Source organism: Egretta garzetta, unplaced genomic scaffold, assembly GCF_000687185.1.
Source record: "Egretta garzetta isolate BGI_Z169 unplaced genomic scaffold, ASM68718v1 scaffold56, whole genome shotgun sequence".
In the NCBI taxonomy this organism is placed as follows: Eukaryota; Metazoa; Chordata; class Aves; order Pelecaniformes; family Ardeidae; genus Egretta; species Egretta garzetta.
This window is the reverse complement of record NW_009260182.1, coordinates 13,194,936-13,210,444: the sequence shown is the minus strand read 5'-3', so window position 1 is coordinate 13,210,444 and position 15,509 is coordinate 13,194,936. Positions and strand designations below refer to the sequence as shown.

The 15,509-nt window shown below is 37.7% G+C and overlaps 1 protein-coding gene across 1 annotated transcript in view; it reads left to right on the top strand.

The window, feature by feature from the left end:
* The first annotated feature begins 762 nt into the window (after window positions 1-762).
* Window positions 763-15,509, top strand: part of LOC104129171 (adhesion G protein-coupled receptor A3) — a 238,525-nt gene continuing 223,778 nt past the window's right edge. Inside the window, exons 1-2 of the mRNA XM_009642086.2 lie at window positions 763-779; window positions 935-1,006. Of these exons, the coding sequence (XP_009640381.2) occupies window positions 763-779; window positions 935-1,006 (89 nt within the window). The remainder of the gene's footprint in view (window positions 780-934; window positions 1,007-15,509) is intronic.

Below are 15,509 nucleotides of genomic sequence, written 5' to 3'. Positions count from 1 at the left end.
ACTTATTTCTTAAGCAGTTGGGATTAGATTTTTTCAGAGACAAACTTTTCTTCTGTGCATTGCATAATCATTAGATCTGTTTAAAAAAATTTCTTAAGCTTCTAAAGCAAATTGCATTTCTTTTGTGTATTGTAAGGTTTTTAAGTGGTAAGATCTTCAGAATGAGTATATGTTTGTATTGTATTGCTTCTGAAATAGCTGGGAAAGTATAGTGATGAAAAATCACTGAACTAGAAAGAGCCACTTGCGATAGCAATGGTAGTTTAACAGTAAGAGCAAGAAGAGACAACTTTTGCATTAGTTTGCATGCAGGGCTGGTTTGCATGTGTACTTGATGGTGGGCCAGGCATAGCTTAATTACTGAATTTCTATGAGGCAGAGGTTGCAACAGGAAAACATTTTTGGACTAGTCTGTCTTTGTGGTAAAGGGGTGGCTTTTTGTTTGTCTCTCCTATAGAAAATTTAATACTTTCTCTGTATTTATCAGCCACTGATAATACCATTCTTCGTATGTCCCCGCTATAGCAGCCACTGCAAAGTGACTGTATTGTCCTCTGATCTAGTGGAACAGTTTTTAACACGTCCCTTGCTTCATCAGCCTTTTTGATGACTGGGAAGCCCAACAAATACCTTTCCCAGTGGTAATTTAGAATCTACTGGTGAAGTGTGGACATTTATCAGTGTTATAATTTTCAAGCTGAAACCGAAACTCCTTTGTTGACATACTTCTTGAATGTGCTTTTACTTAATAAAGAAGAAACTATGCACTTCGGGAAATGGTAATCTTTATTTACTGCTATGATGGGAAAATGCAAATGAAGCAGAGAATTTTGTGATTAGTATTTTACAGAGCAGTCGTTTACTATAATGACATGTTTTTAATCAGTAGAATTATCATGTTCTATTAACCAGATTCTTTCCTGACTTCTTGTAGGATTCTGAGTAACAACAAGATCTTATGGTTGAAGAATGGCTCTTTCTTCGGACTGAGGTCCCTGGAGAGACTGTGAGTAACTGATCAGCCTCGTTCCACCTTCAGTTACAAAGACTTTGTATTTTAAATATAAAAACAAACATCAGATAATGAAGTTGAGATGTTCTGAACTGCATTGCACAGTGGAGTTTCTAGACAGTCATCAAGTTAAGAAACAGCATAAGAATGAGTGAATGGGGATGGACATGAAAAATACAGGAAAGCACTGCCATCAATTTAGAACTAAAATAAACACCCAGTCAGAGACTTGTACTACAGTATGTACACTATCACAGTGAAGACTGGTATATGTAACGGTAACACTAATGTACCTGACGTATAGTTTGGGTTGTTTAACTCATTGGTCTCCAATACTTCCATTTTCATTCTATTCTAATTTTAATTCTATTCTATATTTTAATTATACTCTAAAGAAATTGGACAATATTTATCACTAGAGCAGATGGTGAAATGGATACAGCTCCATGATTGTGTATTTTTAGTCAATATTTGGAAGAGGGAAGAGGAGCGAGTTTCTATACAGTCTGCTCGGGAGCACCTAATAGGTTAGGAGGAAAACACGCTGAAACTTCGATGGAATAAATGAGCAGTAACAGCTATACTGCAGTAACACTGCTTTCTGTATATATAGGTCACTCATTTGAGAATAATCACATAAGCAAGTTGGAAAGGCTATTTTTTTATATCTATGGGAAACTTACTTTGCCAGTGCATCTAAAATAAGTAGTTATATCATGCCTATTTCAAGACATCTCCTGCAGTTTAAGCTAAATTATTTTTATATTGCTTTGTAAGAATACATTCATTAAGTAGAGCTGTTGATTTAAAGTATTTGCTACATTCATGAATCCATGAATGTATTCTATGTTGTATGAATGTTTCCATATGCAAAAAAATGAAATATTAAAATCAATGTTAGCTAATATTTTGCTATATATGTTTGTGACGTGCATGCTGTTTATGGTTGTGTAATATGGTGGGTAAGTATATGATACTGAGACATTTTAATATTCTAACTGCAATTAAAAAATAAGCAATGTATTTCAAGGTCTGGAGGAATCCCTTAAGCACCTTGAATAGTTAGGATAAAGCTAACTGAACAGTTATGTAAAGAAATACTGAATTTTCTCTGCATATAGTTACAGGTGTAAGAAATACTTCTTTAATATTGGCAATATTAAGTGGTATGGAATGAAGAGTAGTTGCGTATTATTTAGTAACTAGTTTAATCTCAGCTGTTACAAAGATATGAGGTTCATAAAGAAGTTTACAAATATTTTAGACAGAACAATTTAGGGGATAGGATTACAAATTTATTGCAAGAAGGGAAATTAGTAAATTAAATTCTAATGTACTGCAGGTAAAGCATTAGTGTTTAGAAACAGATGCAAACACCTCCTTGGGATTTTTTTTTTGTTGTTTTATGTTTAATTTACATTGGGAAATGATACTGAGCATGTGCTTTTTAAAAATTATTAGTTATCTAGTTATAGAAATACTTCAACCTGAAGAGACATTGCAAACAATATTGAGAACAGTGCATAGCCTCGAGTATCATCACCATCTAAACCTTCTTAATTTTATGGTATTGATTTTGCGCAACATTACAGATAAAATCAGCGAGTATTGTCTCTGTATACGGTGCTATTTGGCCAAATTCGTAAGTGGTCCTTGAAGCAAAGACTAGAATTCTGGTGATGACATTCTCATCAGGTTCAGATGCTCTGTCTCTAGTTCTCTGGCCCCATACACTTACCAATATCTGCAAAAGCCAGTTTCAGCTGTCAGGGTGGGAAGAGCTGGAATAGTCTACCAAGAAGTGGAAGCTGTGGGTGTGAATGAACTACGTCTGGATGAGTGCTCCTAGCCCTTAGGCAAAGGTTTCCCCAGCTTTGTCTTTTCCGCACAAGCCAATTGAGAGTGGTACTTCAGATGCTTAAAATGGAGAACTGTGACGGCAACTGCTGTTGATTTTCATGGCTCATTCAAATGGACCAAAAAGGATTTTAGGAAAATTCAGCTTCTTTTAAGATAATGTTAAGTTTAGAAGATCAGGTGCTTAGAAATGTGGGTGTGCTGGAGTTAAGGATTACTCATTTACTTCGGCTTTGTACAACTTGTGGTCCTGCAGAAGAAAAAATTTAGTAATGTGAATGCCATAGAGACAAGAATCATGCTTGTCTGTAGTTCTTTTGTGGTTGCCATGAGATCGTGAGCCAGAAGAGTGTTAGCTTATGTGGAAAATGAAATTGTTCAATGTCAAAGTTGAAAACTTTAGAGGAGAAGTAGAATTCCAGGTGGAACTGAGTTACTTGTATATTCTGGCTCTTTTCTATCCTGGAGTGCTCGAGACCACTTTTGAGCACAGAACAGTTTGAAGCCCTCCTCCAATAAGCTAGTGACAACTTTCCCCTTATTATTTTGTTTTTTCAATGCATGTCACAACAGGATTTGGATTACAGAAGTGTCAGTCCTCCCAAGTTCTGGTGATTTCTCAACAGCATGTTACACAAGCGAGAGACTTCACTGAGCAGTTGTCTCAAACTAGGACTCCTCATTTTATGCAACTTTAATCAAACAAACTGAGAAACAGACGTTGTTTGCCCCTTAACTGTCCATTCTAAGAGTAAAACAGAACTGATTTCTCTGAAGTTAAGACTACTATAGAACTCGTATTGTGCATGAAATGCAATTTTTTCAAAATATAGTTGGACCTAGTTTGTGTTTGTTTCTGCAGACTTCTCAGAAAATTGCCTTTTTTTTTCAACCATAGCATGAATATTAGAAGGTTTCTATTTCAGATTGTCTTAAATTGTGTTACTGCTGTAAAAGGAAATCTGATAATAGGTTTACAGGGGATACAACCAGCCAGCCAGGAAAAAAGATTTGGGGATACAGTTATTTCCCTTTTAGGAATAGATAATCCCATATTTACTAATACTTTATTAATACTAAAAAGAACATTTAATAATGTCTATAATAAAATATATAAGTAATCATGATGGAAGTACATTTATGGAATATTCGGATTTTTTACTGAGCAGTTTGTAAAAATGCTTTGACAAACACCATCTCACAAAAGGTGCTTTTTCTGTGTTTTGTATGTGTGTGAACAGTGACTCGCGAGTGATCTGTAGAGATGGCACTCTCTCTGCATCTAGCTTGAGTTTTCTGAAATGAAGAATTACTGCCCTGTGCTGGTTTGAAAAGGTTGACTCATAAATGTATTATGGCATCCGGATCACGATGCACCTCTGTGCCGCTGGCCTTAATTTGTAGTACTAACGAGAGGCATTAAGATGTGAATATCACTCCTTAAGTACCACGTGAAAATAAAAACTTTCTGTAAATTTAGGTTTTGTACAGTGCTCGGTTATATTGGCCTTGACTACCCCTTTTATTTGGATGAAAATCGAAAGAGTAGGTTAGAAACTAAATAAACTTTTTTTAAGCAAGCGTGGTAATGAAACTGTGTGTTAAAATATGAAGAGCTTTATGGAATTTAATTGGAAGAGGTCTAGAGACCATAAATTCTACAGATGAGAGTGAGCACCTTGAACCCAGTTCTGTGATATACCCTGCGGAGATCGCTTCATATTCGGGAGGCTGAGAGTTTACTTGAAATTTGAAGCTAGGGGCAAAGACTTGACAGCTTGTGGTGGTTTCAGTTCCAGTGTCTTCCCTGTCTGTATTCAGTGTCTTATGTTCTTGGGAGATGCATTGATCTGAGCAGGACAGCATCGGTTATCACAAGCAGTTAGATAAGTTTTTCATATGCTCTGGGTACCATGAAAGACAGGCAAAGTGGGTTTTCAAAGCCATGAAACAGTGATATTGTCCTTTCAAATAAGTTTCAGCAATCCAGCAGCTCTCATTTAGTTAAAATAGTGATTCTGAGGACCTGAACAACTGAAAAATTAAGAGCCTGTATGATTACCCCATAAATTAGAACAAGATATTAAATAGAAAAATCTGTGGTTTACAGTTTGATTTTTTAAAATTGTTATTTTTTTTAACTTATGGGCAATGGTGTTAACCATTGCTATTACCCAAGGAATCATAGGCAGTATATGGTATGCACCCTGCTCCAAAGACATTGCAGTCTCTGAACAGTGTGTGGCAAAGTAATTAATGTTATTAGTAATGGTCGTGGCAAGTCTTTTTATGCTTGAGAATATCTGGCCTCTAAATATCTCTTCTGGAAAATGCCATAGTTCACATGATGCTTCTGGGGACAAGGACTGATGTTGCTGGGCCAGCTGTGCTAGACCCAAAGTCAAGATCTGGGCTAGGGAGCTAAATCTTATTCCCTCATCCTGATGTCGGCTGGGACAAAAGAGTATGTGTCTGAGCTGTTACACCACACCACTCATTTGCTTGCCCTCCACAACAGCCACTGTGACACAGTGGTCTGGAGAGCCCCCATCCCGCACAAACTGGACAGCCCCCGTCCCGCACAAACTCCCTGTGTCACCTCTAGCTGGGGGCAATCCGTTGTGGTGGCTTCTCCGCTGTGTGCTTCCTGGTGCTTAATGGAGCTGATCTGGTATTTGCACATTTTCTGAAGTGGGTGCATGAAGTCTCTCTCTCTCTCTCTATTTCGTAACCAAGTGTACTTTTTCATGAAGTTTATAGGAGCATAATTACCCCTGAGAATGCTGCTCCTTTGTCGCCTGTGGCTGAAACTCTTTAACAGGTTCAGAAGCTATTTGGAGGGAACCAGCAAATAAAAATAAACAAACGTACACAAACAGAAGATGATTGCATAAGCAGTGTTTCCTTGGGAAATCGGGATGAAAGATCACTAAGCAAGATTACATATATTTTTCACAGTTGACCCAGAAGAAAACCATGCCAGGCACTAGTACTTCAGCAGTGGCTGCTTTACAGAAACTCACTGTTAACATTTTCCCAATATTCCTAGACATGTTTCTAGACAAAGAAAAAAAAATACTGAAGTATTTGTAAGAATTTAGCATTGAATTTAGTTTTGCTTTAATTTTATTTTTTTTTTTAGCTGTATAGCTCAGTCTTACTCGACCAGGTCTCACTGAGATTGTGTGTACTTTTAAGTGTTGCTCTATCATTAAGTTACCAACTGTGTGGCAGTGCTATGTGGTCGCATGATGTCCTCAGTTGTTATTAGATAAGATTGCACAAAACCTATTTTCAGTAGATTTCAGTATGACATTCTGCAACTATGTATTGTGCCATGCAATTGAAGTAATAACACATTCACTTGAGGGAATGAAAGAGCAGGAAAGGCAAGCAAAACAAATCAGATCATAGAAAAAACCCCATGTTGTTAAGCAGCTGGTATAAAAATAGGGTATTTAGATGTTCTTCAGCAAAACTCAAGCGATGAAAGGGTAAAATATAAAGGTTTTACATTTTGATATACTGATGTGCTTCTTTAAACATGTAATTTATGTTCTTTAAATTACTGGGCACTTCATTTCTTTTCCTGCCTATGCTTTTGAAATGTGCATGCACACAGATACATGCATGCACACATGAAGAAACACAGATGCTCTTCCTAGGCACTGAAGGATTGGGCATATGCTTAAAGAAATTGTTAAACAATTTTATTTTCAACACATATGCGTGACATCTTTAAAGTTAGGAACTTCATAAATTAACTTCAGAATTATTTTTTTCTTTTTTTGGATTGTTTCAAATAGAAAAATACTAGTAATTGTAAACTAATAATATTTCAGACTCCCATTGTGCAACTTTTTTTTGCTGAAGAGCTTGCCAATAAGGAGTGTGCCCCTAATTTCATGCAAGTACTTTTAACAGAAAATGGCTTAATGAACTTGGAGACCTGAAATGACCACATTAAGTCGTCTCAAATGCCATAAATTTCAAAATCTGTTCCTTAGAGCTGTCTGTTGTGTAAGTAGTCATGACATGGTTGAAACTGTTCAGTTCTATCTATTTTTTTTTTATTATTTGGAGAAATACGGAGGAAGGAAAATCAGTACAAGTTCCTTTCAAGCATCTAAAGTTTTCTTGCCAGTTTTTCTTGTATTTCAAATCCCATGTGGATTTAGTAAATTCTCTAGATCTGGTTGATCACACTAACAAATTAGTTCTTTGTTTAATTTCATCTTAAATATTCTCAAAGAGCAAAAATACAAATGCTCCAACCATTATTTTTCCTTGTCTGGTAATATGTGTAGGATTCCTGAGGAAATCTAAGCAATTTTTCATGTTAAATTTCATACTGTGTTGGCTTGTTGTAATTGTTTACAAAACCCCTCATTATGCTGTGTTGCTATTTGAAGTGGTTGAGCATATTCCAATAGGTGAGGAAGGATGACAGTAGCCATGGGGAATGATTTTTCTTCTGGAGCGAGACTATCTGTACTTTGTGCATACACTCTAAACTAGACTGAAAACAATCCATATTCCTCTTGGTGCTCATTGAACTCTGAGTTATGCTTTTGATCTCAGTGACAGATTAAGAGATTGCCTTTCTAATTACAATGATGCTAGTGTGTGCCTGAAGCGGGATAGTTCCCTTTGTCACTTCTAGAAGCAGCTAATGTAGCTGGGAGGTTTTTAATTGACGTTAAGTATGCTTGCCTGCAATATATTCGGCACTAAGGCCATTATAAACATTGAGCTTAAAAAGGAAAGCTCTGAAAATTCATGAATTACTGAAGTTAAGGTAACTGTTCTTCCAGAGAGACATCTATTGTCTAAACAGAGGCATCTGTTTAATATCTTCATCAATGACATAGACAGTGGGACTGAGTGCACCCTCAGCAAGTTTGTAGACAACACCAAGCTGAGTGGTGCGGTTGACAGGCCTGAGGGACGGGATGCCATCCAGAGGGAACTGGACAAGCTCAAGAAGTGGGCCCATGTGAACATCATGAGGTTCAACAAGGCCAAGGGCAAGGACCTACACCTGGGCTGAGGCAAGCCCCAGTATCAATACAGGCTGGGGGATGAAGGGATTGAGAGCAGTCCTGCAGGGAAGGATTGGGGGTACTGGTGCGTGAAAAGCTGAACATGAGCTGGCAATGTCTGCCTGCAGCACAGAAAGCCGTATCTTGGGCTGCATCAAAAGTGTGGCCAGCAGGTCAAGGGAGGTGATTCTGCCCCTCTACTCTGCTCTGGTGAGACCCCGCATGAAGGTCCGGACGAAGGTCAGAAAAATGATCAGAGGGCTGGAACACCTCTCCTGTGAGGAAAGGCTGGGAAAATTAATATTTTTCTTTTCTTTTTTTTTTTTTTTTTTTAATGGATGGAAGTCAGCTGTAGCTGTCTCTTTGTCCTGGTTTTGGCTGGGATAGAGTTAATTTTCTTCCTGGTAGCTGGCATTAGTGCTGTGTTTTGGATTTAGTATGAGAAGAATGTTGATAACTCACTGATGTTTTAGTTGTTGCTGAGTAGTGCCTAGACTAGTCAAGGACTTTTCAGCTTCCCCTGCTCTTCCAGGTGCACAAGAAGCTGGGAGGGGGCACAGCCAGGACAGCTGACCCCAACCAGGGGGGGAGAGCAATCGCTGCTCGGAACGGGCTGGGCATCGGTCAGTGGGTAGTGAGTAATTGCATTGTGCATCACTTATTTTGTATATTCTCTTACCGTTATTATTGTTATTGTTTTCATCTGCAGTTTTATTAAACTGTCTTTATCTCAGCCCGTGGGTTTTACTTTTTTTCCCAATTCTCCCCCCCATCCCACTGAGGCAGGGGGGGAGTGAGCGAGCGGCTGTGTGGTGTTCAGCTGCCTGCCAGGCTAAACCACAACACTATTGAATGTATTATTTTTTTTCTGTGAACAGTATTAAATGAGAAATATGCTGAGCAAGAGTTAATGTAATGAACCAAATCCTGACCCAGCACTAGGAATTTGAGTTTGCAGAATTGATACTCCCCTTCTCCTAGTACTGTCATCACAACCAGTATACACGTGTATTGTCTGGGTTCAGTGTTTTACGTATAAAATGAGAGAGACCCATGGATGCCCTGACTGTTGTAGCTTGATGAAAATACCTGCCTGGTTACACAAGCAGCAAGGGGCAACAGCAGACCTGAAGGATCCTTTGAAAACATCATGGAACAGAAAACTGGACTTGGAAAACCCACTTTTGGTCCTCATGTAGAAGTAAAGGAGTGCAGGCTGAAATGAACTTTAAAGTAAATATTGTTTGGCTGCAGGCAGAATTTTAATGAATGGCACAGAATGAGGATATCTAATTTGCAATTGTTGCATAGAAAATTTGAGAAACCAGAGAAGAAGAAACAGAGGCAGGATCAATGTCACTGGTCAAACTGGGCAAACTTAATTAAAAATTACCTTTTTATTTTAATTCTGTGGTCCTTTATGGATCTCTTGATTACATCCCATGACTAACAAAATTTACTTATTTAGTATTGCAAAAGCTGAATATGAATAAATTAATATTTATTGAAACACCCCCCCCAAAAAAAACCCCAACCTAAAACCAAGCAAACAAAACCCCTCCCCAAACTCTCAAAACTTCAGAAACTATTCTGTCCTAGCATTTCAGTATCAAAGAGAGATTTAGCATTATAGCAGGAATTATGAAGCTATTGTTATTCTTAGTATGACTATCAGAAACAGAAGAGCTAGAAGTTAAAAGGAAAATTACATTACCCTCTTTCTAATAGGCATATGTACTGTAAGTCTTACAAGAATGAAGTAACTATCAAGGCACTTGTAATGTAATCTGACAGAAAGATAATGTATTTTTTCCTCTAGTCGTTTGTTATTTTCCAGTACAAAGTCACAATACAGATTATTAGACATCACATACTTTATATTTTAGAGGATGAGACAGCAGGAAAATACCTTCTATATCTACTTGTGTAGAGCTGCTACACCATAATGTGCAAAAACCTCAGTAATTCTAAAGGAGAGGAAGTTTCCTTTTGGATATTACAGTGCTGTATAAAAATAGCAGTAATTAACTCTGAAAAATAGGTTAGTAAAATCAATCCCATAGTTTTAGTGCAAGGCTCCAGAACCAAGTGTTTCTTGTATTTTCTTTCTACCTTAAGCCTGCCACGTTCATTTCTCTGGTTCTTGTGGTATTTTTTTCCCCATTGATAGAAACAACATGGGCTACCAGGCCATGTCTTTGCTCTTAAGTCCGTGCTTCATAATGAGACGTCAGACTTGCCAGCACTGCATTCCCTCGCAGGAGCTGCTCAGTGGCGTGACGGACGTTTGTCCCATTCTGAATGTGCTGCTGGGATTGCATTCCTCCACTTCTGGCATGCAACTATGGTTTCAGCTTAGGCACGAAGTTGCCAACTGCTGGTATGTATGTGGTACCGTAACGATATTTAAGACATCAGTGGTTTGCCAGGTTGCATTGCTATACTTTTGAGTGTAACTATTTGCTTTTTTACCCCAACAAAAGAGATGTCTGTTGGAAATGCTAGCATGACAAAATAAAAACATTTTGTTGGGACACAACAGTTTCAGGAACATCTTTCTCATAGGTGTCAGTATTTCGTTTCAACTGCTTTGTATTCACAAAATAGAATATTTTGGAATGATAAAGCTGAACTATACCACTGAGGACTGATGCAAGCTGTATCTTTTCCATAAAGAAATGGCATACTGGTTGGAGAAGTAGAAAAAATAGAAATGTGGTGTAAGGGGACTTTGTACAAAGTCACAGAGCAGCATGCTGGGAAGCCAAGCTGGTCAAAATTAGTGTCAGTTGATCAATAACTGAGCTAATCTTGCAAAGTAAGCTGTGAGGTATGTTGATAGCAGAGTCCTTGTGTTCGGTGTTTTGTGGTTTTGATTCCTCAGCTGTAGGCTGTTGATGAATAGTGTCTTCAAATTCCAAAACATATTATAATATTTCTTGTATTCATATGCAATGTGGTCTTTAGCATGTTTATGATTAAGAAGACCAGATTTTGATGTGTCATCTGGTAGTATCTGGATATAAAATGTGAGAGACCTCAATTTCTGAATAGGAACATCTCCTCAATGTCATGGCGTGCTCAGGTAGAAGTTGGTATCAGAAGAAAAGCTCCAAACTCCATCCTTCCCTCCCAGAGAGTTTCTTGGGGCCTACCAGTACCTTTTTCTGTCTCACTATCTCTGACTTGGTACCAATTGACAGATATTGCTCGTTTGCTTACTTAAAAGGAAGAAAAAAATATATATAAAGTTATTCTCTTCCAAAAGTTTATGTCTGTAGCCTAGCCTGTGAGGTCTCTAATGTAAACATGCTATTACTCATTCATATCATGCTGTGAATCCTCCAAGGGTACCCAGTGACCCTGGGAGCTTGTTGCCCTCAAAACTTCGGGGGATGCCTGCAGAAAGCATAGCTTGTTCTCTGACACTTGCACTTCACCAATAATCTCTAAGAAGGCAAAATAAAAAAAAAATAGAATGTACTCGAAAAGAAATAGAAAGAAGGGCTATGTTTTATGCCAATTTAGTTTAAAAAAAACCCCAACCAAATCCCCAAAATGAGTTGTCTGAAGTAGTTAGGAAAGCTGATGTAATATAACAGCTGTGGGCAGTTTTTCTCCCCACTTCTTAATATAGACAGAATTGATTAGTTGGGTGTAGTATAGCACTGCGTGTGTCAAGTAGGTACAAAATGGTTGTTCTCACGAGAAAATTGCATGCAGACTTAGCACATGATAAGCTGTCTTGTGTTAACACAAATTGCCTCGTTCTTGAGATGGAAAGTGACTGGGAGAGCTATAGAGGATGTTTGTATAGTCTGAGCTATGCACATATTCTGTGAAAAAAAGAATTACAAAATTCCTCTATGCTCTACTTTAGCAAGTGTTTTCCTGAGGAGAATACGGAGAGAAACGTTGTGCTGGAATAAAAGTGTATTTTTATTTGCTTGTGAACTTGAAAGAATAAAATAAAATTGTTCTATGCAATGATAGTGAGCTTCATCTTGTAGAAATAAGCAGTGTGAGTTAAAAATAAGCCACTTGAGTTAGCATAATGCAAGAAACTTGTTGAAGCATAAATAAAATGTTTTTATCATGCCTTTATTACCCAGAAAACTGCCAGAGGGGCAGCTTGAAACTCTTAAAATCGATTCATTTCTGTCTATGAAAAAATATGAAAGATGATTAATCAGGAAAAAATATTGTAGTTGTAGGTACCTGAAAAAAACCAAATTTATTAAAAATTCAACCATAACTGTAACACTTTTGGTATGACGCTATAATTAATGGCCAATGAAATAAACTTTTACAGCTAATGTTCGTTCCCCAGCCACATAGTGCATTTCTAATTTTCACCAAGTGTTCTTTCCATGGCTATTTTATATTCAATATTCACATTTGTTTCTTAATGCAAAGTAAGTTAATACTTTTTTAAAGACCTTAAAGACATGCTTCCCAGCTGAAACGGGAGTTTAAAGTACATTGTGTTCGGAACAAAACTGTTTTCTGTACTGTGTCAGCAGTGAAGTTGAGAATTTGATCGCTTTTTTCCCCTTTGTGCCATTAAATGCTTTTAGGTATTTCTGAGAAGTGCAAGTGCCTCACAAGGGACAATTCTCCCATTTGAGTGAAGTTTGAGTACTGTATTAAGCTTTCCTACTGTACAGAGTTATGTGAACTTACAAAAATATTTAGGAATGTAAGACCAGGATGGGTTGCAGCCAGGCTGTTTCCAGGGATAAAAAGAAAATTTGTGCAGCTCTCCCTCCCATCATCCACACCATAAACTAGCCACTCCATTAATCGCTTTCCAGCACTCCATTAAGAACACTGAAGCTTCAGTTCAAAATAACGTCCCTAAAAATTACAAAGTGTCAGAGGAGAAGAAATTGTAATGTGTCACAGATTTGGTTGGGTTTTTTTTAAATTTTTCTTTTTACGTTTCTTTGCCACTGTAACCAATAAATCCTTATCAGTCCAAACCTGACAGTTACTTTAGCCGTGAGCATGCCAGCAAGTTATAGCAACGAGACACACGACATTTTTTTCAGTACCGGACCCGTTCAGGTTGCCAGTGTGACCTATCCAACGTTCCCCCGCCCAGCCTTTTTTTTTAGCGAAAAGGGAAGGAGTGGGGGAAGCTCCTGAAGCCGTGTTCTGCATCAAGCAAGAAACACAACCAATTTGCTGGTCCTGGCAGATGCCCAGAGAGGATCCATCTCTGGATGTGCAAAAATTCATGTCACAAGCTGCAATTTCTAACTCTAGCGAGCCCTGCCCAGGCATAAATCCCCTTCTGTAAAAGTTTCAAACTGCATTTTGAATAAACAATTGGAAGGCTGCTCCAAATCTTTATTTCTGTATTAGCAATTTTTTTTTTAATTTCTGCTTTTAATAATCTGTGATCTAAATGTATTCATAGCCTATTTTTATCCGTATGATTTTATAGCGCTGTTATCCTATAACTTAAACTAATCCCTTTTGTAGGGTTCACCATGAATAAACAATTGTGTAATACTCATTTTTCTTGTCTAAGCAAGCCAAAAATGTGATAGTCTCTTAGTGACATCATGAAAATAACCATGACATGTATACATCCTTAAAAAAATATTTATGGGCGCAAAGCCTGAAATGTATCTAAAGGTAAGATTGTTATCTGCAAAGGTTTATTTTGAATGTAATGACAATGTACTCTTTATAGTCTAAAAAATGGATTTGAATGCAGTTTATTGAATAATCAAACAAGTACAATTTCAGCTTAGTTTAACATTCAGAAGTGATGTTCATGTTGTAAAAGTCTCATGCAGCTGCATGCAAGGAAGCATCTACATGCAGTAAATATCCTTGGGAAATTCACTGGGATTTTGGGACTTGGGAAGTCTGTCTAAAGCTGCTTTCCCTGGTCTTGTGTAACCAGTCAGTGCTGACCAAAGTGTCACTTAGAGAAGCCCAGTGAAACTTTAAAGCTTCCTGCTGGTGCCATTGAATTGATTCCTACTTTTCTTCCAATTTCTAGTTCTGTTGTCCCTATTTTCAGGTTGGCTGCTGACATTACTGGATTGGGGTGTGTGTGTGTGTTCTTTTCTTTTTGCCTTCTCTAGAACTGAGATTCAGTTGATGAATTATTATTATTTTATTTTTATTCAAACTGTCATATGCACAGAGGTAGAGGGTAAAATACAGCATTTTGTTACAGGCCTTCTCTTGCAATTTTCTTGCATTCAGGTGTATGAGTAGTGGTCTGTGATGATTGCTTTGCAGTTTATTTGTGTAAATCAAATTAAATGCTTTTTCTTCAGGAGCAAAACAAGACATTTCACTTATTTTTTTTCCTATTGACTATGTTATTGCAGAGCAGCTGCTCCCTGGTTTCATATATCTATCTACTCATGTTTTCAGATTCTGTCTTACTGCAAGAGGAGAAAATTCATCTTAACTAATCTCTCTGACATAATTTCTTCTCCATTCAGCCATTTCCTACTTTTCTACTTGCCTTGTCCTAATTCATGTTAAGCAGTGACAATGAAAGGAAAAACATTTAACAAAAGTAGAAATATGGCATCATAAAATCCTAAATATTAGCAGAAGGATGGAGGACACACATGGAACATAGGAAGGCACCTAAGTGTTTGGACGGGGTTAGCAATAGCATGTGTTGGAAATGGTCTTTATGCAGACTTTCTTTTTTAGTTCTTACCAATATAAGGAAATGTCTGGTTTTCCCACCTCTGTGTTGAGTTCCTGTTATAATGGATTCATGTCCAAAAGTTTTGTTTTCTCATTTCATGTCTCTCCCCTTTGAAAATCCCTCAGATTTCTCTGGTTTTAGGTGAAATACTAATTTCTTAGGCATCTGATTCCTATAGCATAGTTAAAAAAAAAATCTGTCCTTTGTCATTGTATTTGTGTTCTTATGTTGTTCTGTTTGCTTATTCTTATTCTGTTGAAATAACCTACCAAGACAGGTGCTTTGTTTTTACATGTAGCATTCTATACCTGTATAATTATCTAAACAGTTCCATAAGTGTGCATAAAGTCCTATATCCTTACTTTTGGCCCCACAAATCCAGTAAAGCATTTTAACATTTTCATGTGACAGTTCCTCAGTAAAAGAATTAGAGTTTAATTCTCATATAAGTGAGCTAAGCCCAGTTTCATTTCTTCAGCCCACCTAATGCCCCTCAGTAGCCCTTGTGGCTTTCCACACCTCCATGTTGTGGAGGTGCTATTCCCTAATGTTCCACTCTTTTTCACAGGAACAGCCCATGTTTCTTCAGAAAACATAGCTGGCATGCTGCTGAGCTGCCATTTCATTAGCAAGCATTTTAGGAAAAAAGATATAGGTGCTGGCTGGGAAGCAAAACTCTAGTTGGTATCTACAAAGGACATAGAACCATAATTTATGAAGGATCTATACTGGACACATGAAGTTGAGCATATGCCAGCAACCAGAGCATGAACTCTTCAGGACTCTGGGCTCATGCCAACGTATGCAAAAGCCGGTATAGGCTTGTCATTGTTGCTGCCGTTGCTTCAACTTGTGTAACATGCTAACACGTGGCATGCCACATGTTCTTTTGCTAAACGAACCTGGCAAA